The sequence below is a fragment of the Anthonomus grandis genome, chromosome 4 (genome assembly GCF_022605725.1).
Source record: "Anthonomus grandis grandis chromosome 4, icAntGran1.3, whole genome shotgun sequence".
Lineage (NCBI taxonomy): Eukaryota > Metazoa > Arthropoda > Insecta > Coleoptera > Curculionidae > Anthonomus > Anthonomus grandis.
Genome location: NC_065549.1, coordinates 18,634,337 through 18,659,481, shown reverse-complemented (window position 1 = coordinate 18,659,481; position 25,145 = coordinate 18,634,337). Strand labels below are relative to the sequence as shown.

The 25,145-nt window shown below is 33.3% G+C and overlaps 1 protein-coding gene across 4 annotated transcripts in view; it reads right to left on the bottom strand.

Annotated features, from left to right (window-relative positions):
- Positions 1–15,195: 15,195 nt before the first annotated feature.
- LOC126735380 (integrin alpha ina-1-like) overlaps positions 15,196–25,145 on the bottom strand; it is a 29,991-nt gene continuing 20,041 nt past the window's right edge. For all 4 annotated transcript variants that reach the window (XM_050439346.1, XM_050439349.1, XM_050439347.1 and 1 more), the window contains exons 13-23: positions 24,956–25,089; positions 24,586–24,878; positions 22,273–22,474; positions 21,622–21,779; positions 21,484–21,556; positions 19,463–19,625; positions 19,225–19,410; positions 15,837–15,918; positions 15,653–15,782; positions 15,531–15,590; positions 15,196–15,471 (exon numbers count right to left, since the gene is read on the bottom strand). In XM_050439346.1, coding sequence (XP_050295303.1) covers positions 15,280–15,471; positions 15,531–15,590; positions 15,653–15,782; positions 15,837–15,918; positions 19,225–19,410; positions 19,463–19,625; positions 21,484–21,556; positions 21,622–21,779; positions 22,273–22,474; positions 24,586–24,878; positions 24,956–25,089 — 1,673 coding nt within the window. In that variant the 3' untranslated portion in view covers positions 15,196–15,279. The remainder of the gene's footprint in view (positions 15,472–15,530; positions 15,591–15,652; positions 15,783–15,836; positions 15,919–19,224; positions 19,411–19,462; positions 19,626–21,483; positions 21,557–21,621; positions 21,780–22,272; positions 22,475–24,585; positions 24,879–24,955; positions 25,090–25,145) is intronic.

The window sequence follows — 25,145 nt, the reverse complement described above, 5'->3', positions numbered from 1 at the left end:
GTAAGTATTAACTTTATTAATGAATATTTTCACTTTTAAAGATTATATCATATTTTAGAAAAAAAAACTTCTACGATTAGATATTTTTACATAAAATTTTTTTTTGGGGACATGTAAAAGGCCTAATTTATGATATATAATGGGCTGGTGCCTTCAATCGAGGTTCTCCATCAGCGCATCATTAAGGCTATAAGAAATACTCCCGGTATTTTATGGCGCGTAAGAGAGTCTATGCGGAGGAGAATAGAGGGCTGTATTACAGCAGGCCATTTCCAGTATTTGCTATATTAAAATAAGTTTGTTACATTATTAATATTTTTGTTATTGTTAATACATTTTAGTTTAATAATTATATATTGAACAAGTATAAAAATTAAAGCAGTTACGGCCTACTACTTTTTTTCTTATTTGATAGCTTAATCTGGTTTAATAATACTCTGGTTTTGTTTACCAGAGATTTTCTCGAAAACTATTAATTTTATCCAAAAAAAATCAAGAATCGATAATTAGATGGTGTTCTAGATTTTCAAATTTCTTATGGGAAACATATCATGTAAACATATGGGAATCCGCCCCTAAAATTAGGTTTACATTATTTTTAAGCCGGAGAATATTAAGATCTTTCAAAAAAACGGGATCTTGTAGCCAGTGTTCCAAATAATCCATTTTCTTCAAGCAATTTGCGCGGGCTGTAGCTCCGGATTGCATTTTAGGAAGTTACTGTCGATAAAAAAAAAGTCTTGTCTTGAGTACAACGATACCTCTTAAATAGTTGCACCAAATTTGGTAACTCGCTGCATAATCGTTAAATGCTTCGTATCTTTATGATCAAGTGCTGGAAAAGGAAGATTTTGTTCCATCTAATCCAGTTCTTAAAATTGTCAAGCTGATAGGAAAAGCAAAAGGGCACATCAATAGCACATCATTCGAAGGGTTAACCAAGGATTCTAGTTTTATTAAGGACAGCAAAGATTCACTTAAACGTGTTTTAACTTAAAGTGTCCATAAATTAAGTAATAACCAACAAGATCAACAGCTTGTGTTGCGAAATCAATTTCTCAACACAGACAAATTAAATTTGTCTCAAATAATAACTACAGTCTACAAAAACTCTCCGATACCTGGAATTGGTGTCTGGGTCTGTCTTGCCCCGATCAAGCCGCGGCGACACGAAATTTACCCCGCACCACACCCAGTATGACGATAAATGCAAACCAGGCAAGATCTCTGCTCCGTCCAGCCAGCGACGTAAAATCAAAAACCGAAAACATCGAAGTCGATGTTAATTTTGTTTCACATAAGTTGATCTTGTGTCTTTTGACGGAAATGGTGCAAACCTTTCCCGTACTTATCTTTAAATGGGAAAGATCTGTTTCCTGTATTTAATAATTTAAATAAAAAGCAAATTTATGTTGCAAAATTGAGCGTTGCAGTTAAAAGCGTTGTAAACTAGCTATTAAATTGCCTTTTAAGTTAAAGCATATTATTTTGTGGGCGCTTCGTAAGAATATAAAGTTGTGAACAGAAAAGTCAACATTTATGACATTTTCCATGAACAGTTTTAATAACTAGTGAGGAGGCTGTTACTGAACCGAGGACAAGACTATTGAACATTTTGTGGAAGCGTATAGTGTGGAAGCAGCAGTGTATTGGATTTTGTTTTTCTGTGTCTTCACATAGAAACAAGGTACCTTTGTAATTTTAACTTGTGTGTTTTATTTTAAACAATAATAATTATTGTTACGCTATTTGTATTAAGGCCAAAGGGTTTAATTTAGTTAATTACTTTGTCTTGGTGTTTATTTAAATTTAAAATTTATTTTTATTCGAGTGCTTGCTGGAATGAGTGTGCTTACTTAGTAATAAGTTTTAGGTTTTTAGCTGTTTAAAGAAAATTAACGTTTTTATATTTAATATAAGATATTTAGGAGAAAATTTGATGGAAATTTTATTTACTAGCCTTATGTCAGTCCTTTCGTAGTGGCGTGTTAATATTAAGGTATTAGCACAATCTCTTTAAACCTCTACTAAGTTTAATGTTTAAACTCTAGTCACGAAGTTTAAATATGGTCCTTCGAGCCGGATGTTCCATCAAGTTTTCTAAATAAAACATATTTCCAGCACCCATTATATTTAATTTTACATCCAGTAAAATTAGTAATAGATTAGATTCTAATTTAGTCCAGTCAAATTTTGTTGAGCAAATCAATACCTTTACTGAGTTTTTATTTAAAGGTTTACCTTTTTAAGTACTATTTTTAAATTATCCATAGTTCAAAATGGACATTAACCAGTTAAAAAAGAACCGTACTTTGGCCAAAAGTAAAATATCAAGGGTTTTAAATTCACTTGATAAGAAAAAAGATATTGAAATTGATATAACTTTTTTTGAAACCAAAATAAATCAGTTGCAAAATGCGTTAGATGCTTATAATTTAGCTCAAGATGAAATTGAATATCAGTTCGAGCTGAATTCAACTTTAGATAATAGTGAACCAGATGATGAAGATAGGGTATTAATAGATGAAAAATGTGATATAGGATTTGTGTTGTGTCATAATAAAATTAAAGAGTTGTCAGGTACTTTAAATACTTCTTTACAGCGTTCTAATGCATCGCCAGCAGTAGTAGGAAAATCAATGATGTCTCCTTCTACGAATATTTTACAAATAATAAAAATTAAACATTTTACGGGTAACATGTCAGAATACCCTTCCTTTATGCAAATGTTTGAGTCAATTGTTATACAAGATAACACATTATCAGATATACAAAAATTTGCTTATTTAAAATCCTGTTTACGAGGTGAGCCACTTGAAATAGTTGAGCATTTATCTTTTACTAATGAAAATTTTACTACAGCTTTAGCTTATCTTAAAGAAAGGTATGAAAATAAAATAACTGTCCTTAATGCACACATTGGTGCAATTTTAGATGTTCCAGTTGTTTCAAAGGTTAACTCAGCTAATCTTAGAGATTTTGTTAATAAATGCAAAGGAAGTATAGGGTCTTTAAATAACTTAAACTATACTAAAGAAGAATTGTTTGATGTTTTAGTAATTTATCTGTGGATAAAAAAGGTAGACATAAGTACACGTAAAGCTTATGAAAGTGAACGTAGACAAGACCAGTTGCCTAGTGTTACTGACTTTATTAAATTTGTTGAAAGAAAATGTGTAACTCTAGAAAATTTGTCAAGTAATGAACCTCAAGTTCAAAAACCAAATAGGGTTCAAACCCATACTTCCTTACACACAAATACAAATCAAGGTAACAATAAAAAATGTGTATACTGTAATGAAACTTCACATGTAATTTTAGGCTGTAATAAATTTAAAGGTTTATCACTTACAGGAAAGAGACAAACTGTTTCAACAAAACAGTTATGTTATAATTGCTTGGCTTCTCAGCACAATTTAAGTAATTGCCCTTCTAATAAAACTTGTATTCATTGTGGCAAAAGACACCATTCCCTTCTTCATGATTTTCAGCAATCCCATAGTCCAAGCTCGAATTTACAAAACAGAGTTAATCAGAATCGTTTTAGCCAGACTTCACGATTTCCAACCAGATCTAACCAAGGATCAATACATGGAAGTTTCCAAAATAATCAATCTGCCAGAAATCATACGAACAATATTCATTCCCAAATAAACAATAATCAAAACCATTTTATGGTCGATCAAGAATTCACTTCACACAATAATTGCAGGCAGAATAATAATCTAACTGTTGCTAATGTATCACAAAATGAAGTGAGTCAACATTCCGAAGAGACCCACACAGTTTCAAATTTGTCTACCAAAAACTGTCAAGTCCTTTTAGCTACTGTCTGTTTAACCTTGTTAGATGCCGATGGCAACCCAGTTACCGTCAAGGGTATTTTAGATAATGGATCTCAAAACTCCTATATAACAAGTTCTCTTATTGAAAAACTAAAATATATTCCATATAACAAAACAACACGAGTTTCAGGTATTGCCCTGTCTCATAGCGTCTCACAAAAAATGGTGGATGTCATTTTACATTCCAATTTTAATCAAAAATCTTTTAAGTTAAGTTGTGTAGTGCTTCCCAATATTACATGTTCCCTTCCTCATATAGAAATTAATACATATGCATGGAATATTCCAAGTAATATATTCTTAGCTGATCCCAACTTTAACATACCCTCAGAAATTGATCTTCTTATAGGCTCAGACCTATATTATCAATTACTTACCCCTGGTATGATTAGTTTGGGAAACAAAATGCCTACCCTACTTAACACTCATCTTGGTTGGGTAATTGGAGGTTTATATCCTTCAAATTGCAATTCAAATATTTCTACTGCACATCTGAACGTAATTCAATCAGGTCAAGACTCTGTTGCACTTTTTGCTCAAAATGATGAACAAAAATGCCTTGAAACCATTGTTGCAAAGTTTTGGGAGTTAGAAGAACTTCCACCTGTTAAGCTTCGCACCCCAGATGATGACTTGGCAGAATCTATATTTGTAAATACTACAAAAATCTTAGAAAATGGAACTTTCCAAGTAAACTTACCTCTTAAAAATGAAGATGAGCACCTCAAGTTAGGTGATTCAATTTCAATTGCTCGTAAAAGGTTTGAAAATCTTGAGAAAAGGTTTGAGAAAAGTCCAGAATATTATATACAGTATAAACAATTTATCGAGGAATATGTGTCCCTAGGTCATGCAAGATTTGTTCCTCTTACTCAATGTAATGAGTTTTCCCAACAAAAATACTTTTTTCCACATCATGCAGTGATTAGAGAGGACAGTGCAACCACTAAATTGCGTGTTGTGTTTGACGGCTCTTGTAAAACTTCAACAGGGTATTCTCTCAATGACATAATGTTAAAAGGTTTTCAAGTACAGCCAGATTTATACGATATTTTGTGTCGTTTTCGCTCGTTTAAGTATGTTCTGACTTGTGATATTGAAAAGATGTTTAGACAAATATTGGTTAATCCTGAGCAAACCTTTTTATTGAATATTCTTTGGAGAGAAAGACCTGAGGATCAACTCAAATGCATTGAATTGTTAACGGTTACTTATGGCACTAATAATGCTCCTTTTTTAGCCACTCGTGTGTTAACTGAAATAGCACAGAACAGCTCATCTGACTATTCAGTCGCATCAAATGCTCTTCTAAACCAAACTTATTGTGATGATATTTTAGGAGGTGTTGATGATTTTAATGATCTTAAAATTCTGTACGATCAACTCAACTCCCTACTAAATAAGCATGGATTTCCATTGCATAAATGGTGCAGCAATTCACCACAATTTTTGTCAGCATGTACTGACCAACTTTATTATTCAGAAGTGGAATTTAAATTTCATTCAACCCTAAATAAAGTTCTCGGATTAAAATGGAATCCAGTAGTCGATTATTTTTTAATTTCAAGTCCTAAGAAGGTTTTTCCTGAACCCTTTACTAAAAGAAAAATCCTTTCAACAGTAGCACAGTGCTACGATCCTATCGGATTCTTGTCACCAGTTATTGTTATTGGTAAGCTGATTATTCAGCATATCTGGACTTTAAAAATTGATTGGGATACACCCTTAAAGGATAGTAATGTAATTATCCAGTGGAAAAACTTTGTTGACAATTTACATCTTCTTCAACATCTCAAAATTCCAAGATATTTCTTTTTGGATAAACCCTTAAAGGAAATTCAGTTACACGGCTTCGCAGATGCAAGCATGAAAGCCTATGCTGCCTGCGTTTATATACGCACATCCTATTCGGATGGTAGCATTTCTAGTTTTCTTGTCTCATCAAAGTCTAGAGTCTCTCCTCTAAAAAGTGTTACACTTCCTCGATTAGAGCTTTGCGCTATGCTTCTGCTCTCACAATTAATCACAAAACTCATAAACATTTATACTAATAGGTTTAAAGTAGATTCAGTAAATCTATGGTCTGATTCCGAGATAGCCTTATCTTGGATTGAGTCTCATGCATCCCGTTGGAATATATTTATTTCTAATCGCGTATCCAAGATACAGGAATTAACCTCTGAGTTTACTTGGCGGCATATTAAATCCTCTGACAATCCAGCAGATCTACCCTCTCGAGGTATTTCTATTACTGATCTTTTAACTTCTAAAATGTGGTTTCATGGACCAGCCTTTCTAGAGCTTCCAGATCTTGATTTGACAAAGTCTAAAAAATTTCAGAGTTTAAATAACTTGCCAGAAGAAAGAAAAATTTCGTTACTTAGTACTGAAGTATTAAATCAGGATGTTTTTTGGTCTAACATTTTCAAACGCTTTTCAAGTTTCTTGAAATTGCAACGTACAGTAGCATATATGCTTAGGTTCTTACATAATTGCAGAAATAAAAACATTAAAAATTCTGACCCTTTAAAGGTCCAAGAATTAAGAGATTCTCTTAACCAAATAATACAGGTCATACAATCCAAATATTTTTTAAAGCAAATTTCTGAGTTAAAGTCAAATAAAAATATTTCGGATAAGACTTTGAGAAAACTGAACCCCTTTATTGATTCATATGGGTTTCTAAGAGTTGGTGGAAGATTGGAAAATGCTAATATCCCGTTTGACCACAAACATCCATTACTTCTACCGTCTCATAACTATATTGTGTCATTGATGTTGAAATATGAGCATCAGCGACTTGGACACGCAGGTGCTCAAAATGTTCTTTCAAATTTCCGATCCAGATATTGGCCACTTAATGGTCTTAGAGACCTTAAGAGAATAATTTCAAAATGTGTCACATGTTATCGTTTTAAAGCGCAACCAGCTCAACAAATCATGGCAAACCTTCCCAAGGACAGGGTGTTAGTATCTAGACCTTTTAGTCATGTTGGTGTAGACTATGCAGGGCCATTTACCATAAAATCTTCCAACCTTCGTAAGGCTCCTAGAATAAAGGCTTACTTGGCTATTTTTGTTTGCATGTCTTCTAAGGCCGTTCACCTGGAAGTAGTCTCCAGCATGACCACTGAAGACTACCTATGTGCTTTGAAGCGATTCATAAGTCGTCGTGGTAACCCATCTATGATCTTCAGTGATAATGGGACCAACTTTATAGGTGCTAAGAACCAATTATATGATATTTATTCATTCTTCAATAAAATTGAAACTTCTAATCAAATTAAGGAATTTTTGTCCCAGAGCGAAATAAAATTTAAGTTTATTCCTCCACGAAGTCCTCATTGGGGAGGAATTTGGGAAGCTGCCGTTAAAAGTGCCAAGCATCATATCCATCGTATTATTGGTCAAAGTCATCTTACCTTTGAGGCTTTCTATACCATACTTGTACAGATAGAAGCAATTCTTAATTCACGGCCCTTATGTCCCTTATCAAATGACCCAAATGATTTTCAAGTTTTGACTCCTGGTCATTTGCTAATTGGTACTAGTTTGATGTCATATCCTGAAAAAGACATTTCTTTAATCCCTGAAAACAGATTAACGCTTTGGAAACGTATTACTCAAATAAAACAATTGTTTTGGAAAAAGTGGACTAAAGACTACCTAAATCGTTTGCAAAATCGACCAAAATGGTTTCAAGAATTTCCAAATATAGAACTCAACTCACTTGTTCTTCTGAAGGAAGATAACTCTCCACCATTTCATTGGTCACTTTCCAGAGTCATAGAAGTCATTCCCGGAGATGATGGTAAAGTAAGAGTTGTGAAACTTAAAAACAAGGACGGAGTTTTTACTCGAAGTGTGGTCAAGGTCTGTCCTTTGCCTCAACAAGATATACCTGAAACCTTTTTGTCCTCATTAAATTAGTTGGGGATACTTATGTAGTTTGGAGCAATTTGCTCCAACCGGGCCCCAAAATGTTGCGAAATCAATTTCTCAACACAGACAAATTAAATTTGTCTCAAATAATAACTACAGTCTACAAAAACTCTCCGATACCTGGAATTGGTGTCTGGGTCTGTCTTGCCCCGATCAAGCCGCGGCGACACGAAATTTACCCCGCACCACACCCAGTATGACGATAAATGCAAACCAGGCAAGATCTCTGCTCCGTCCAGCCAGCGACGTAAAATCAAAAACCGAAAACATCGAAGTCGATGTTAATTTTGTTTCACATAAGTTGATCTTGTGTCTTTTGACGGAAATGGTGCAAACCTTTCCCGTACTTATCTTTAAATGGGAAAGATCTGTTTCCTGTATTTAATAATTTAAATAAAAAGCAAATTTATGTTGCAAAATTGAGCGTTGCAGTTAAAAGCGTTGTAAACTAGCTATTAAATTGCCTTTTAAGTTAAAGCATATTATTTTGTGGGCGCTTCGTAAGAATATAAAGTTGTGAACAGAAAAGTCAACATTTATGACATTTTCCATGAACAGTTTTAATAACTAGTGAGGAGGCTGTTACTGAACCGAGGACAAGACTATTGAACATTTTGTGGAAGCGTATAGTGTGGAAGCAGCAGTGTATTGGATTTTGTTTTTCTGTGTCTTCACATAGAAACAAGGTACCTTTGTAATTTTAACTTGTGTGTTTTATTTTAAACAATAATAATTATTGTTACGCTATTTGTATTAAGGCCAAAGGGTTTAATTTAGTTAATTACTTTGTCTTGGTGTTTATTTAAATTTAAAATTTATTTTTATTCGAGTGCTTGCTGGAATGAGTGTGTTTACTTAGTAATAAGTTTTAGGTTTTTAGCTGTTTAAAGAAAATTAACGTTTTTATATTTAATATAAGATATTTAGGAGAAAATTTGATGGAAATTTTATTTACTAGCCTTATGTCAGTCCTTTCGTAGTGGCGTGTTAATATTAAGGTATTAGCACAATCTCTTTAAACCTCTACTAAGTTTAATGTTTAAACTCTAGTCACGAAGTTTAAATAGCTTGTCACTTAGGCAGGCTCAAACGAAACTTCAATTGCGATTCTAATTTAATTTGAGTTCTCAGATCAAATTAACTGAAAAAAATTTTAAACAATATACATAATTTATTATAATAATTAAGTCTCGGTCCTAAAAGTTACTTTTAGACTATTACTTTTGAGACCGACACTTGCGAAATGGACGAATTTTTTCAATAATTTATAAAGGCAATGCCCCTAAAAGTAACTAAGAGGATTAATTGTCAGCCGAAAAACTCAAAACCGTTAAATAATTCAAAGGGTAACTAAAATTGTTTCTGTCATCCTCCACTAAATTTATTTAAAAATCATCTATCCTACATGTTTCGGACATATAAGATGTCCATCTTCAGGGATTGTTTTGTCACAACATATAACCAGCTATCGTGCTACTGGCAAGGTCAAAAGTTAAAATGTCAACAATAAATAAAAGGGCATATTAAGATGCATGAGAAGGGACTAAGCAGGGTCTATACAAACATTAAGATCACATAATTACAAAACTAAGTTCTTCTAGTTCCAAGTATCCTAAGTATCCAGAGAGAAAACAATCCAATACAAAAATTTTCAGACTATTGGCTTTGAATCTTGTATTGTCAAAAAATAAGCCCTGCAATGAAGAAAAATAAAATAGTGTAGTATTAGCTGTAACTGAAAATTCGGAAATATCTGTTAGAAAAATTGGCAATACGACTGGAATACCGAAATCTATAGCCCGTTTCATTTTCTGTTAAGGCCTCAGACCTGTTGATGGAAAATGGCGAAGAACATTTTGTGATTGGTATACGAGGAAGTGTCAGGAAGATGAAAATTTTCCCCATAGGATTATCTGGGGTCGTATTTTCGAAACCATGCGAGAATCTTCGTATGCGAACAAAGTCGAGCGGCAAAATTCGCACACGAATTAAAAAGTGCATTTTTGAACAGCATTCGAAATTTCATTCGCATGCGAGCATGAAATGTAGTGGCAACGTAGCAAAGTCGAGTGCTATTGGAGGCCATGTCAACTGGGATGAAGACGATAAACATTTTTTTTAACCTATCCTAAAATTTAAGTTTAAAAACATCAGGGAATTTTGAGGTTTTTTCATGGCGTTTCTTGGGATTTTGCGAATTGACTTTTTCTTAAATGAATTCAAAAAATAAACAAAATATTGCGGTTTTGTGTCGAGTGAGAAAAAGAAAGTACTAATTTCATTTATGGAAGAGCACCCGAAATTAAAGTCGGGCAAATTCACCCACAATTTTTCGGCTAAAACTGCACAAACCTTGTGGATAAAAGTAGCGGACAGATTACACAGTCTCCGGAGCACATAAAAAATATATCAATTCTATCGTAATAGGCTTGCTTAATCTATATAATTTATTAAATTGAGCATCAGAATACATTTCAAATGGGTCAAGAAATGGAGAGTGCATCCTATTCCTTCTATCTGCCAGAGTTTCAGTCTCTTCCAGTGCATCGACCTCGTTTCTTTGCACAAGATTGTTTAATCTTGCCATTTGATTATTGTTATTTTTTTTTTCAATAAACAACAAAAAAACACTACGAAAATACTTAACCAACTCACAAAAAAAAACAAAGCTGGTTTAAAATCAAAACAAGACAAGTGGCAGAATCGCACACGAACTTTGAAATTCGAATGGTATATACCCATTCGAGACACCGCATGCGAAAAAGTTCGCATACGAAGTGGTCGAAAATACGAATATCGATTTTTCGTGCGAAATCAAGTAATACAAGTTAGAACGTTACAAGTAATGTAATTTTTAATCGGAGAAATACATTGACAAAAATACAAGAAATACATGGTTACAAATAATGGAATTTTTAACGGAGAAATACAAGACATACCTTAAAAAAGGGTTAATAGAAACAGTTTCGGACCTTTCCTACTCTGTTGCTAACATGGTAGTCGCCTTTTTGACAACAAAAAATAAGGAATCTACAGGTCTCGACTTGTAGATCAAAAAGCGCATAATAGATTTTTTTTAAATACAGGTTTTTCCACAAAAAAAAATAAAAACGCCCTTTTTCTATTCACCCTTAATGTGGAGTGAATAGAAACACCCATTTAAATTGGTCAAATTTGCTATTCTACCCACACGAGGGCGAATAGGAACACCTGAAAAAAATTTTAAATTGATAAAAATATAAATACACAAAAAAAACTGACAAATTAATATTATCAATAAATCAATATTTTTACAAAAAAAAAACATTTGTTTATATAGAAATGTAACAAGTTTAAACATATTATTTAAATTAAACAACTTTGATGCAAATTAAATTTTAAAATGTCTCTTCTTGACGTAGATGCTTCTATCTCGTCATAAACTGGGAAAACCTCTCCAATAACCTGGCTTAAATGAAAAGTGGAAACATCCGGAACTTCTGGAAATCCATAAATATCTCTTGACGAGTGTTTAGTGGGGCGACTTCTTAAGAAAGTGGCTTCAATGTCATTTTCTGTAATATTAATGACTTGTCCGATAAAATATTTATTTCTTTGTCTATTTCGATATTTTGTTGGAAAGCACATCGGAACAATTTACCCTCAAAGCAGACTGATGCTGACGAATTATTTGTATCCAACTTATTCTCGGACTTATCGGTGAAACTTGGTAGTGAAATGTCCATTTCTGAGTCTGCATCTGAAGAATGATCTTGATCTTTTTCCATTTCAGAGTCTTCACTTAAAGAATGATATTGAGCTTTTGCCATAATTGGCATGAAATTACTAAGCGGCAAATTCATTTCCGGGTCTGAATCTTCATCTAAGGTTTCCATACGTCTTTCCAAATCATTATCCTCTTGATCGTCTTTATCCAACGTGCTTTCAAAATCTGCATTTGTAACGCTTTTACCAGCAGGAACTTGAATTTTACGATGTCGACTCTTCACATTTTGACCATCGCCATATCTCATTGTTCTTAGAAGGTTTACCAAAGAGTTATTAAGTCCTTCTTCAATGTTCTGATTCTCATCATTTGTCTCATCAAGATTTTGCTGCGGAAGGCGTGCCCAGACTTGATCTCTGTCTAGTGGAAAAATTCCACACTTTCTAAACCCAGATTGTATGTTTTTCCCAGCATCAGGCTCAATAGCCTTTGACAAGTCATTTAGCAAGAAAGGGAATCTGTCCTTTGGAACCGTGCAATGCTTTGAACCAACCTTCATTTTTCAAGGAACTGTGGCCAAGCTGTTTTAAGAGGCCGAAAAAATGCCACGTCCAGAGGCTGGGTCAGATGAGTAGAGTTAGCCGGGAGGAAGATAAATGAAATATTATTTTCTTTGCACAGAGATACCGTACTTGCAGAAAAATGTGAACTCAGATTGTAGCCAATTAAGTACTTCTTTCCCGGTAGATCTTTTACTGCAGGTATGACAGTTCTTTCTACCCAATCTGAGAAGGAAATCGCATCAAACCAACCTGATGGACTTCAACTTTGGTCCTCCAACTGTCCAAGATGTATACAAATTTTTAGCTTTGTAAACCACGTATGGTGGGAACAATTTTCCATCAGCTGAAGCAGCGTACATAATAGAAACGGCTGACTTCGACGTATTGCAAATACGTTCTGGATAGCGACAGCCCCTTTTCGAGATTACTTTCTTTGTACCCGGATCGTCAGTTAAATTTGTTTCGTCGTAATTTATTATGTTTGATGGCGGTACATTTTTCAACTCCGTGGCTAAATTGTCAAAATAAGCATTGATAGTATTGGGAGAAACAGCAGCTTTTGAGCGCTTGATGTTTTGGCGGATTCTAGATCTTAATTCATTTTTGTGACGTTTTAAAAAAGAATAGACAAAGTCTCTGCCAGGGATATTATCTTTAAATCTCGTTATTATTTTACCTCTACTGTCTAGGTAATTTTTTATCATCATCCTGACGTCCAAATGGTCAAGTGGATACTGTTAGTTGATGGACTAAAATATCTTCTTCTTGTTTGGTTAGGGGTGCTGGTCCTCCATGACGCTTTAGATTTCGGTTTTTGTGGTGCCGATAAAGCACAGAATAATGAATGTTGTATGTTTCGTGAGCCACTATAACTCATCCCGTTGTCAATTGACGCAAGGGCTTTCATCAAAAGTTTTTTCATCAATTTTCTTATATGTTTTACCTCGAGGGTCTGGTTTATAAACGCGAGGCATTTTCCTGCAATAGAAAAAACAATTATGGGGTGGATAGAAGGAGCGTGTTTCTATTCTCCCCAAAAGTACTTAAAAGTGACGTTATGTATTATATTACATCATAGCAAAAAAAAAAGCAAGACAAGGAATTTCTGAAATAGGCAATGTAAACCAGACACCACAACTCAATGTCTTACCTGTTTTTAGCTAACCACTGTGAATAAAGTTTTGCTAGTGATGAAAAAAGCACAAGTGTTCACTCCGACGGGTGGTTGGTACTGCAATCAGGGCTGCCAACATAAAACATCTTTGGCCTGTTAAAGTAGTTATGGCGACATCTGTGGACCGTTTGAGAACAAATTTGAAGCGTTGGGAGGTTTAATTCCGATGTTGATTTTTTTTTTAAAGAAGTTTCCCGTTTTTGTTGCTATTCACCCAGCAGTTTCTATTTACCCTATTTCACGGTACCTACATTATTGGTTAAGAGACAATCGCCGAGTACACCGAATTGATAGACATCAGCACCGTTTTGGTTTAAACATGTGGCTTCGGATTTTTGGAACAGACTTAATACGTCCCTTTTTTACAACAATTCCCCTACCTCGGAGCATTAACGCAACTTATTAAAACGCGATTTGGAAGAATCGCTGGGCTACTTATCGCTTAGGTTAGATACAGTTGTTTTCAGCAGGATGCCTGGATTGTGCGCGAGTATCTATCGAATAGGTTTCCGGGAAAAAGGATAGGTACTCATTCAACAGTTACGTGACCCTCTCGATTGCTGGATATTTTGCTCTGGGGGTTTTTGCGAAAATCAGGTTTCCAGCCGTGATTTTTAATCTAAGGGGAATAGTTCTTGAAGCGTTGCAGAGCATTGCCCCTAATATGTTAAGAAGCGTTTTAAATTCGACAGTTAGAAGGTTTTATGTATGTTTTGAGAATAATGGTAATTTGTTTGAACTTTATCTAACATCTAAATTGGTTTTATTGGATTTCTAAGAAGTAAGTAGTCCTTAGCTAATTTGTTTAATTAATTAACATATAACACGTAAAATTTTAAAGTCGCCAATAACATAATTTTAATTTAAAATTTTAAAACATGAGTAATAATATAGCCTACTACACCATACTCAGCACCATCACCTCATTGATCAGTGATCATTTCACCCTCTACTACACTAAAACATTCGGAATTTAATAAAAACCCATTTTTTCCAGTTTAAATATTGCAGAATGGTATTGTTCCATACATCGTTGTATTCGTAATTAAATAATCTATTGAATCCCGGAATATACTTTTTTTACACGCAATATAAAAATATGAAGTTGATGATAGTTTCTCCAAAACGAAACGTCTTATGGTAAATATCTCAACGCTGTTTTGTAGAGCTTAAAATGCGGCCATGAGAAAGTGTCTTTTGCTTTTCCATATCTCTTTAAATAATGTCAGAAAAAAATAAAAACGAAATTGGCAAATTTCAGTTTTTTAGGCATATTCCTGGAACTATTTGGAATTTTAAAACTTTACTTAACGTCATATTATTAGGTTTAAAAATGCACAGCTTTACTCTAATTTAACCTCTTTTATTTTGCAACATTCCCATGACAGGCATCGTTATCTTGCACATAGTATAAGCTAGCAATGCTGTGAGCTAATAGCCATTCTCCCTAAATTATTTGTATAAACAAATAATTATTTTCTTTATTAAATGAAACAAATCGTACAAAATTATAGGCATTTTAATCAATTATTATTTTATTTTATAGCATCCATTAATTAATTCCATCATTATTTATAGTATTTGAGTATGTGTATTAATTTAATTTGCTTTTCACCCAACCAAACTATAACATTTTTTATTGCCAAATAAATTTAATATTACAACTGCTTGTTTTAAATTGCTCGTTTTGAATTTTGAAAAAAGCAGTAGTATTAAAAATAAGACATACTATATCTAATAGGAATAAATAACACGACTTGGAATTTTTCCAACCAATTAGAATTAAATAATCTTTTCGATTTAAATATACCTTTTTTTAATTTATTCATTATCTTAGGAGTTCGCTTTGATGTTCTTCTATATGTTTTGATGTAAATTTTATTGGGACATTTCTATTTTTGACATTACAAGATGGACAAGATTATAAATAAATTTAAAATCAAACGACAAAATAAAACACATATCTTAGTAATAGTATTTCTTTAAAAAAATAAATAATAATAAATAATATACATTTCCCCACACAGAAAAGCTAAATAGCCTTCAGAACTAAGGTGCCGTAAAATTACTACTTGACTCCCCGTTTATTAACATGGGCTCTCGACTGGTCTTCTCTAAATGTTCGAAATATTTGTTAATTTCGTCAGGGGAATTGGTGTCAAAATATTTTTGTAGTGGATCTCCAGCCGTTTCATACTCCTTTTGTATCATTTCCTCTAACTCTCTCAATTCTTCATCGTCCTAAAAAGTGGTAAAATATTTATAAGAGTTTAAAGAAGTTCATTTCAGGACTAGCTCACCATGTCGTCTTGCAAAGCCTTTTGGACTAAATTATGCTTTTTCCTCTCGAAGAATCCAGACTACAATAGATACATTTTTAATTAATAAGTTATTTTTTAACCCCATAATGGTAAATACTAACTTTTCCTAGTATAACGGAAATACACACTAAAATAACCAGCCCGACTATAGCGGATACAACAAAAATCCACCAAGAAATTTCCTCAGCTTGTTGAACTGTTATAACATTATACAAGTCTATGAAATCCGGCCTAAAAATTGTTTAATTAATAATGTTTAAATAAAGTGAAAATAAGTTTTCTTACTGATCACCAGTTTGGTTGAAATTAGGTGTAACTATGAAGGCATGCGTCGACAGGATTATTTGGTCGACTTCCTTTAACCAGTCTAAAATAATATTTTTTTATGGTTATTTACGTGAGAGAAGGGCAAACCATTATTAGTTTCAGAATTCTTCAATATGCCAAAGATATTAGTTTACCACTTATCAGAATACAATTGATTGTTAAAAAGGTTTATACTATTAGACACCAGGACTAACGCCTGACAACCCCAGAAGAGTTGGTAATTGAAGTTTCCAATAATTAGTATTAATATACGAAAAAACAAAGCTCTACAGAAAACAGTGATATTGGTGGCTTGCGATACAACTCTGTACAGAGTCTTTATTGTTTATTGTGTATACTTAATTGGGTGCCGGTAATACAGAGTGTGAATCCTATGGGCGATTTTAAGGAGAGAAGTCTATATCATCATATGTCTAAACCTCTTAGTTTTTCACTGTAGCTCGGTGTTAAAATTCTAAGAAAAAAGTAAGTTTTTTATCATAACCTTTTAATCACTCTTAGGTATTTGCATGAAATCTTGTACACACTTTCATCTTTAAGAAGCATTTTTTGACGTAAAAGATTTTAAAAAAATCAACAGAAACGTCCGTATAGGGTTTGAACTGAACATTTTTGAAGAAAACAATGGTACGCCACTGATTTTTCTAAAAACCGAATTACAGGAAAATGAAAATAAATAAAGGGTGAACGTAAATTACCTACAGATTTGATACAAATCAGCAAACTAATACAACAATATCAATTACCCTTTTCCACCTCATCAGTGCATGTTGCTACTGTTCCTATATAAATGTTAATTATTTAATGTTAAAGAACGCAAAATGACTTTTGAACTCCGCACAGCTAGGGAGACTCCTTCAAATCTGGACAAAAGAGTTGACCGATCTATGCCTTACTTGGAATAAGCTATATTTTCTAGCAAAAAAAAATTATTCTATAGATAGACACCCGGAGAAGATAACTTCGCATAGGTATCTTTTGGACCTTGTTTACTGAGTTTGGATCTGAGAGAAGTTTACTGAAATTGGATCTGTTGCAAATAAAAAACGTGATCATCGGCGAATTTTGGATATAGCCGCTTAAGTTGAAGTTTTGGGTCATTTTGGAATAAATCCTAACACTTCATTACGCAAAATTGTTGCAGCCACTGGTATTTCATTAGGCTCTGTTCACGCAATTACCAAACTTCATAAATTTCATCCATTCAAAATGAAAATATTGTAAGAGTTAACCGAAGACGATTTCGATAGGCGAGTTGAGTTTTGTGAAAAAATGACTGAAGCGATTAATGATAATACTATTCATGTAAAGAATATCTGCTTGCGATGAATGCACATTTTATCTAAATGGATTTGTTAATAAGCATAACTGTAGATATTGGAGCAATGAAAATCCTCATGCATTTGTAGAAGGCCATACCCAGTATCCTCAAAAAATTAATGTATGGGCAGGCATTTCAGGAAATAAAGTGATTGAGCCATTATTTATTAACGGAAATTTAAATGGAGACATTTATTTGGATATATTGGAAAATACCATCAATCCGCCGCTTATCACTGAATCCATTGAAAACCAAATCGATAATGATGGAAACCTATACTTGATGAGGCTGAAATATATTTCCAGCAAGCCGGCGCTCCTCCTCACTATGTTCTTCCCGTTTGGCAATGGCTAGACGACGAGTTTCCAGATAAATGGATACGGCGAAGGGGGCCTATAGAATGGCCTGCTAGATCGCCTGATATAACGCCGTTTGACTTTTTTCTATGGGGTCATTTGAAATCTATAGTGTTTACTCCCCAACCTGAAAGTTTGGATGAACTTCGTCAACGCATCATCGACAGCTGCCATGATATCCCACAACATGTTTTCGAAAATGTCCGTCAGGAATTTAAACATCGCCTATATCATTGTTTGGCCAAAAACGGGCAACATTTTGAACACTTATTAAAATAAAAACTGATATTTTCATGTTTTTGTTTTCTATCTGAATAAATTAAGATAACTAAAGATTTTTCTAATTTTCTCGAAAACGAATCTACCGATTAAAAAAAATCAAACGTCAAAATAAAAGACTTCGAAAGACCTTTTAAACAAGCTATTACTCGATACCCCTTGCCATTTAAAATTTTTAATGACCCTGGGGGGCAATGGGTGAAAGGGGGTGAAGTAATTTTTGGTTAGAAAGTTGTCCCCCATGACAAACCTTTTGACGTATTTCGGCGTATTTTTTTTTAAACAGTGGTTTTCGAAAAATCCGTGGTGGGAAGTTTTTAAATGAACACCCTGTATATTATTTAGGGCATAGCTGAAGATGCCTGTTATGTCGATACAAAGTTAAGCCTATTAGATCAAATATTCCTTTAATCGGTTCGCAATTTTCCGCGATATATAATGAAACTTTTAAAGTATATAATGTATTTTATTTAACATAAGCAAAACATTTTAAAATATTATTCAAAAGTTTTAATTATAAGTAGAAAGTGAAGTAGGTATATTTTGTGATATGTCATATGGCATCTCCATTTAGCACTTAGTACTGCGTTTTCTTATTGTAGCTCTATTATTAAGAAAAACATTGTTTTGTGTATAGTATATCAAAAAGAAATACATACGTTTAATTAGTTAACCATGTACAGGGTGTTCACAAATAGTTTAACGATAAAATTTTGCATTTTTTAAACGAAATGGCACAATGAAGAATTGCTTATCAGTGATATTACGATTAATCTTATTGTATGGATTAAGTCAAGTTGAAAGAAAATACGCTGAATTTATTAATTGAATCAGTACCTTTTCTAACATATGTTATCTAAAAATATAGCAACAATGTGGTTGGTACTAGATGGACAGGCTGGATATATGAACATTTTTTTCTGGATTCAAGATAATATCCTTGGATGAATATTCATGATCAAGTTAAAATCAGTACATCTACAGTGACCGGCAAAAATATGGAATAAGTTAAAAAATAAGAAATAAGCACCAATAAATTAAAGTGAATTGATCAGTTTTAGTAGGGAAGAAAAAGAGGGGCAATATATATGCCTACCGGTACCGTTTCTGATGTACTTAACCAAGAAATTACAATCTTATTGTGTCTTTGACTTAAATGTGGAAAATTATCTGATGCATATAGTGTAATTACATAAACACAAGAACTTGAATAGTTAATTGGATGTCGTTATTTATTAAAAGTACTATGGTGAAAAGAGGTAATACACATCATGACACATAAGTGCTTTAAGTCAGTAATGAAAAACTTTGACCAAAAATATAAGAATAATGTATGAACTTATAAGATCACCAAATATCAACAACTTATACATTCCTTACTTATACCTACCATCCAAGTTCAAGAAATCAGCAACAATATCCATTGATATCCTCGAATTTTCTTTGTTTATTTCATAGGAGCTTAAATTACATTTTACGCTCATGCATACTAGATTATCAGTAGCGCAATCTAAGTGAGCGACTCTCAAAAAACCCATTTCCTTAAACTTTTGTATCTGGGAAGTAATTTTTTCGTCTAAAACAGTTTTTTAACATATATTTATATCGAAATTGTACTTGGTTTATACCTATTGTCCAGTTTTCTAAAAAGGTACAGTTAGTATCCTGCATATCTTTGCCAAGGGACACATTTACTATTTGAGTTAAGGTACCATCGTCACTTTTTATTTTGTACGGGACTATAAGATTCACTTCTATGGGTAATGAGGGACTGGGACCTAATTTTGCAATCTATAAATAAGGGATGATATTTATAATTTACTTAAATTGGACGGTAGATTATAATCAATAACTACATCGCATGTTTTTCCGAAAATACATTCGTTATGTTGTAAGAGAATGTGAATGTTTATAATTTATTTAACTATTTTCACTTTTTTTTTCAACAGAGATCTCAGATTAAAAAACTTTATTTTGGTAATTGTATATGCATATACATGTACATAAGGAGTGCACAGTGCAGAATAGCTAAAAAACCTAGTAGTCACTCTTCAACCTTGGAAAAATACCAGAATCCTGTACTGTCTTCATCTCAGACGAAAGGGGAGAAAGATTATCTACTAAAAGGATCCTGAAGAGGCTATCGGTAAGCAACAAGGACAATAATGCCAACAAGATCAAATAAGCTATCCTATAACAGATGGGATCTTCCAAAAAGGTGAAGCAAATCTACTGCCACACCTATGCAAGATTTTTAAAGCATCGGACTACGACATCCCTATAACACGGCAGAAAGCCTCTGTAGTGTACCTGTCGAAAATAGGCAGAACCAAATGGCAAGTCATACAGACTTGTCAGCTTTTAAACATAATTCCTGATGAAATCGCTGATAGGTATATAAAGGACAAAGTTCTTCAAAACAAAATACAAGCTTAGTGAGCGCGAATATGTATGTCAGACAGAAAAATCTGAAATAGCACTGGCAATATTTCTGCACATAAAAGTGCGTTTAATCATGTCCCAACTACGTCACTCCTGAATGCGCTTACACCAAGGAGAATTCGATCAACTCTCTGCAACTGGCTTAAGGCTAGCCTAAGAAAAAAGACTAAGAAATTAAGGATGTCCCCAAGGAGGTTCTATCATCTTTATGCTGGGAGGTCTAAAAGAACCAACACTAAAGTAAACACAAATGCCGTTTTTGAAAGAAGTTAAATACCGAAGAATGACTTATTGTGTCAAATGATTAAATCCCATAGGGAAGGAGTGTTACACAAACCACAGTTACACGGAGTCTAAGGGGCGTCAGGGGGTGCTGTCACTGCCGCCAATATTCATAGATGCAGAAATAAAAGCTGTGAGGGGGAAGATAGGGAAGGAACAAAAGCTCAAGTCAAGGGACACTTTACTGTAAAAATCACAGACACGCAGGTGTAAAAATCACAGATAAAATCCCACCTATTCTGAAATGTAGACGTCTCGATGGCCAGTCAAGGTTCAGAGACTAGTATATAAGCCCAACAGAAATATTGCTATAAGTTTTGAGGATTTATAAAGACAATGTGCCAGGCAGAAGTTGCCGTCATTTAACACTGTGCCAATCATATCCAGTGGGTATAGAAGTTCTGTAAAAGTTCAGAGTTGACGGTTATCTATGAAGGTTATAGAAATTAAGAAGCAAAAAAGTTAGCCAGAAAAGGCTCAAGTTATATATTAATAGACCCGGAGCCAAACTGCGGCTTGCGGCATGAGTGTTTAAGGCCAAAAATTGGGTCATGAGGCCATCCCACTGCTGGTGGTTTCAAAAACAAGGACAAAGTCAGATTAAAAGATTCATAAAAACCTACATGACCCAATACCACAGACTTTTTGAACCAGGATCGGAGGGGTAACAAACAACTTTAAGAATCACAAAAAATAATGTTTGCAGACTCACGCCTTTGGAGTCTAATAAAAAAGGCGTCTAGATAAAGAACTATAACACAGTTAGGATGTACAGTTGGGAGGTACTACAATTAATATGTAGCGGTAGCAGGCCAAGTCCAATCGTCTAACCTATCTACCTGACTAATAAAATTCTTCAAGAGTTCTTCTAAATCGACTTATTCTAAAAGTCTTCAATTACTTTTTAAGATTTGGCTGATCTTACCTGAAATACATTCTGTATGTTAACTGCTTTCGATTTTTCCACATTGTACAGAAATTTAGATTCGGTGGAATACCTAAAAAGTACATCAAAAAGTATAAAATGTATATGATGATTCATAAATACTGATAAGTGCCTTACCCACTAATGGCTAAATCTACTTCTCTTTTGGCTTTCGCGGGCAAAATAAACTCGCTATCGGGTGACACGTGTTCGGAGTCATTATATACAGTAAAAGTAAATTTCAGATCCCCCGGCTCCTCAATATTTGTTGTTACAGAAAAATTATACATTATGGCCTAAAAACCAACAATAAGTATAGAAGCTACACTTTAAGACGTTTTTAAAGGTGTAATTTAATATTTATTTATTTCTTTAATTTAGCCACGCCATATAAATATTTTTGAAATACGGGGTATTTAACTTACACAAAAATTTAACGTCCCTTAATATGGACTGGAATTCATTTTAAAAACGTTAAAAGTAGAATAACATTTTATTCACAAAAGAATATAACTTGTTGAAAAATAAAATGCTGATTTTATGTTCCTAAAGTATAGAAGAAAAAGACAGTGCGTGCAGCTAATTAAGATATAAGTTTTATATAAATAGTAATAAGTTTTTAAAGTTCACTTAAAATGGTAAAATCCGTATACCACATTTTCAGTTTGAAACTAGACTAAATTAATATAGATTCATTTCTCAACAAAACGTTTATCAACAAAAAAATTAGGACCTCCCTTATCCCTATATAGCAGCATGCATTTACTATAAATAGATATTGCTTTATACCTGCGTCGTATTTAAGCCATAGTTCGTAAAACAACTAATAACTCTATCATCTATAGTACACTCTCTGGGTCCTTTATTAACGGCCACCCCATTGGGCAAATCCACCTTTAGGATTATCGGAATGGCAAAATCGCCATCATTTGTAACAGTCACGTTCAGAACTGCTGGTTCTTTGGAACCCAACACCAAAGTATTATTTTCTCTAAAAACAACAAAAATAGATTAGTAAAATACTAAAATGTTTGAATAAACTAGTATTTTACCCACAAAAGGAAAGTTTTCACAGAAACTGAAATGACAAAAGTTAGGTTCTTTGGGATATTACGAAGTACAGAAAGTATCAAACACCAGCATATTATGCTCCAAACCAGAGGTAATACACAAATTGGTTGTTTGCGTCTCTTCGTGAAACATGTATGGAAAAGTATCATCCTTTTCCTGCTTTTCTACGTACCAAGTACCCAAAAGAACCCAACTTTTCGCAATAGTTCTAATGTTTCAAGGAAATGACATCAATATCAGATCCGTATGTAATAATAACGTCCAAATAGCTGATTAAATTAAATTAATTGAAGAGTTTATGCTAGAAATGTAATATAACTAAGCACGTGAATAGATCGACTTTGTGGAACTTCTTTTTAAAAAGCATCAATGAACATTCCCATTAATTAAAAGACTTGTTTTATCCAAGACGGTTGTTTTATACACATTAATTTTTTTTATAATTTAATTATTAATATTTCAAGGAAAACCCACAATATCTGACGTTAGTATTGTTATACAGGGTGCCCAAAATACTAGTTGGAGATACACATCTTAGGTTAAATTAGGTAAAAGTTGCGTTCTCTGAAGCGTATTAACACGCCCGCGCCGTTAAAAAAATTTTCATCGCCTGCTGAGATATTTTGAAAGAACGGAAATTTTACAATATCGATTTTATTTTTTTGTGACTTTATTTTAAGACATCAAATAACTGATAACAGATTGATATATTTTCTGTTAATTTTTATTTAAACACATGTAATTTTTTTGTTCCTAATTTAACCTAACCTGTAACTCCAATACATACCGAAATTCCCATGCTAATCTTGGATACGCTATATTGCCAGAATGGGTTTGCACCTCGCCAAGCAAATTTTACTTAGCTTTATACATATAAAAAACGATTAAACTTAGCGGATAATATAGCCAGAAAACATGGGTATATTCTAATATTATTAAAATTTTCCATGTTTCGAACTTGTCCGGCGTGAACAGCATGAGAAGTTTTTAATCGGGTGATGTTTTTGAAATGGGCAAATAATTTTTATTTTAATGCACAATACCAAGAAATGTTAAGAATCAGAAAAAGTTGGATATTCTACCATATTGATGGTTAAAAAGGTTTCACTCTTCCGTTAGAGACGTTAAAAAGCTTATTGCTCATGTATCAGGTAAATTAAAATATTTCGTTACAAATGACAAAATGTTTGACATTTTGCATGAAGCACATTTAACTATAGAACACAATGGGAAAGTTCATATGGAAAGTATATAAAAAACTAGAACATAACTCAAGATCTTATATTAGCTTATATCTGCGTTTGTATGATGGATGCCAAAAGAAATTATTGAAAATCCATAAACCGAAGTAGAGCTGGAGACATTTTTGAGAGAAAATGTTATAATTGGTTTAACTTTTTAACAAAAACTAAATGAAATCTAGCCCATGGATATCGTGACTAAGTCCACTTGCATCAATAATAATTTTAGAGAAAACAGAAGTAATATAGCGTGATAAACCCAGTACACAAAGTTTATCATACTATGAATCTAGACGTAAAAAGAAATTTAGAAAATCAAATAAAGAAAATGAAAAACTTATCTAATTTAAAGTTTTGTCCATGTTCTGTTGGAGATACAATATGAGGAGAGTTCCAGGCGCTGATCGAGAAAGAGAATTTTAAAAACAGGTTATCCAAAAAAGTGACGACGATTTTTACGAGTATAAGCTCGTAATAACATCTATAGAAAAAAATGGCTGCAAATAGGTGTAGGAAGTCATATTGCAAGAATACTAAGAATTGACTGAAGAATTAAAAAATTTAAGTTCAAAATAGCAGTTGTTGATATAAGCGGAAATGTCGCAATGATAAAAATTTTGTGAATGAAGTATGTCATCATAGTAATGTTACCATAGTAAGAAATTTTCAGGAAAAGTCTATATGTCACATTTACCATATACTTCTAACATACCATAGATATAACCGCATTTTGCTCAAATTTATCATGTGTATACTAGTTCTAATTGGCATTCTGTTTTAGATATTTTACCTGACATTCAAAAGTCTTGCTAGAACATTCAACTTCGACTTGCAATTTTCCGTTACGCCATTATGAATGCATCTGTGCTGCCAAATGATAGTTCTTCTTACTCTGTTCTTGTTTCCTGATAAAGGCTCCCGAATATTTTTTGACAGAATGGGACAACTTTTGCAAAATGTGTCATTGTAGTCATGCTTTTCATTTAATACCAATGGATTTCGACGTGCTTGCTCGGAGTCTTCAAATATTTCATACGTTAATATCAAGGGTATCGGCTTAACGTAGTCGTGACTTAAATTATACTGAAAATACACGAGGGGATTAAAAAGTTGTAGGGAGGAATAAAAATGGGGGTACCTGTCTTTTATTAGAGACATACCTTAACGAAAGTCATGTTTTCACATATTTCAAAACTGGTGGCATCAAAAACTTTATCTTTAAGATCATTTTGTTCGCCTCTTGTTAAGTAGAACCTTTTTAAATCCGGATCTATCTCTAGGGTACGTTGAATCCCTGAAAATTAGAGTTAGAAATCATAAATAAAGCCCTATCAATATATTATGTAATTA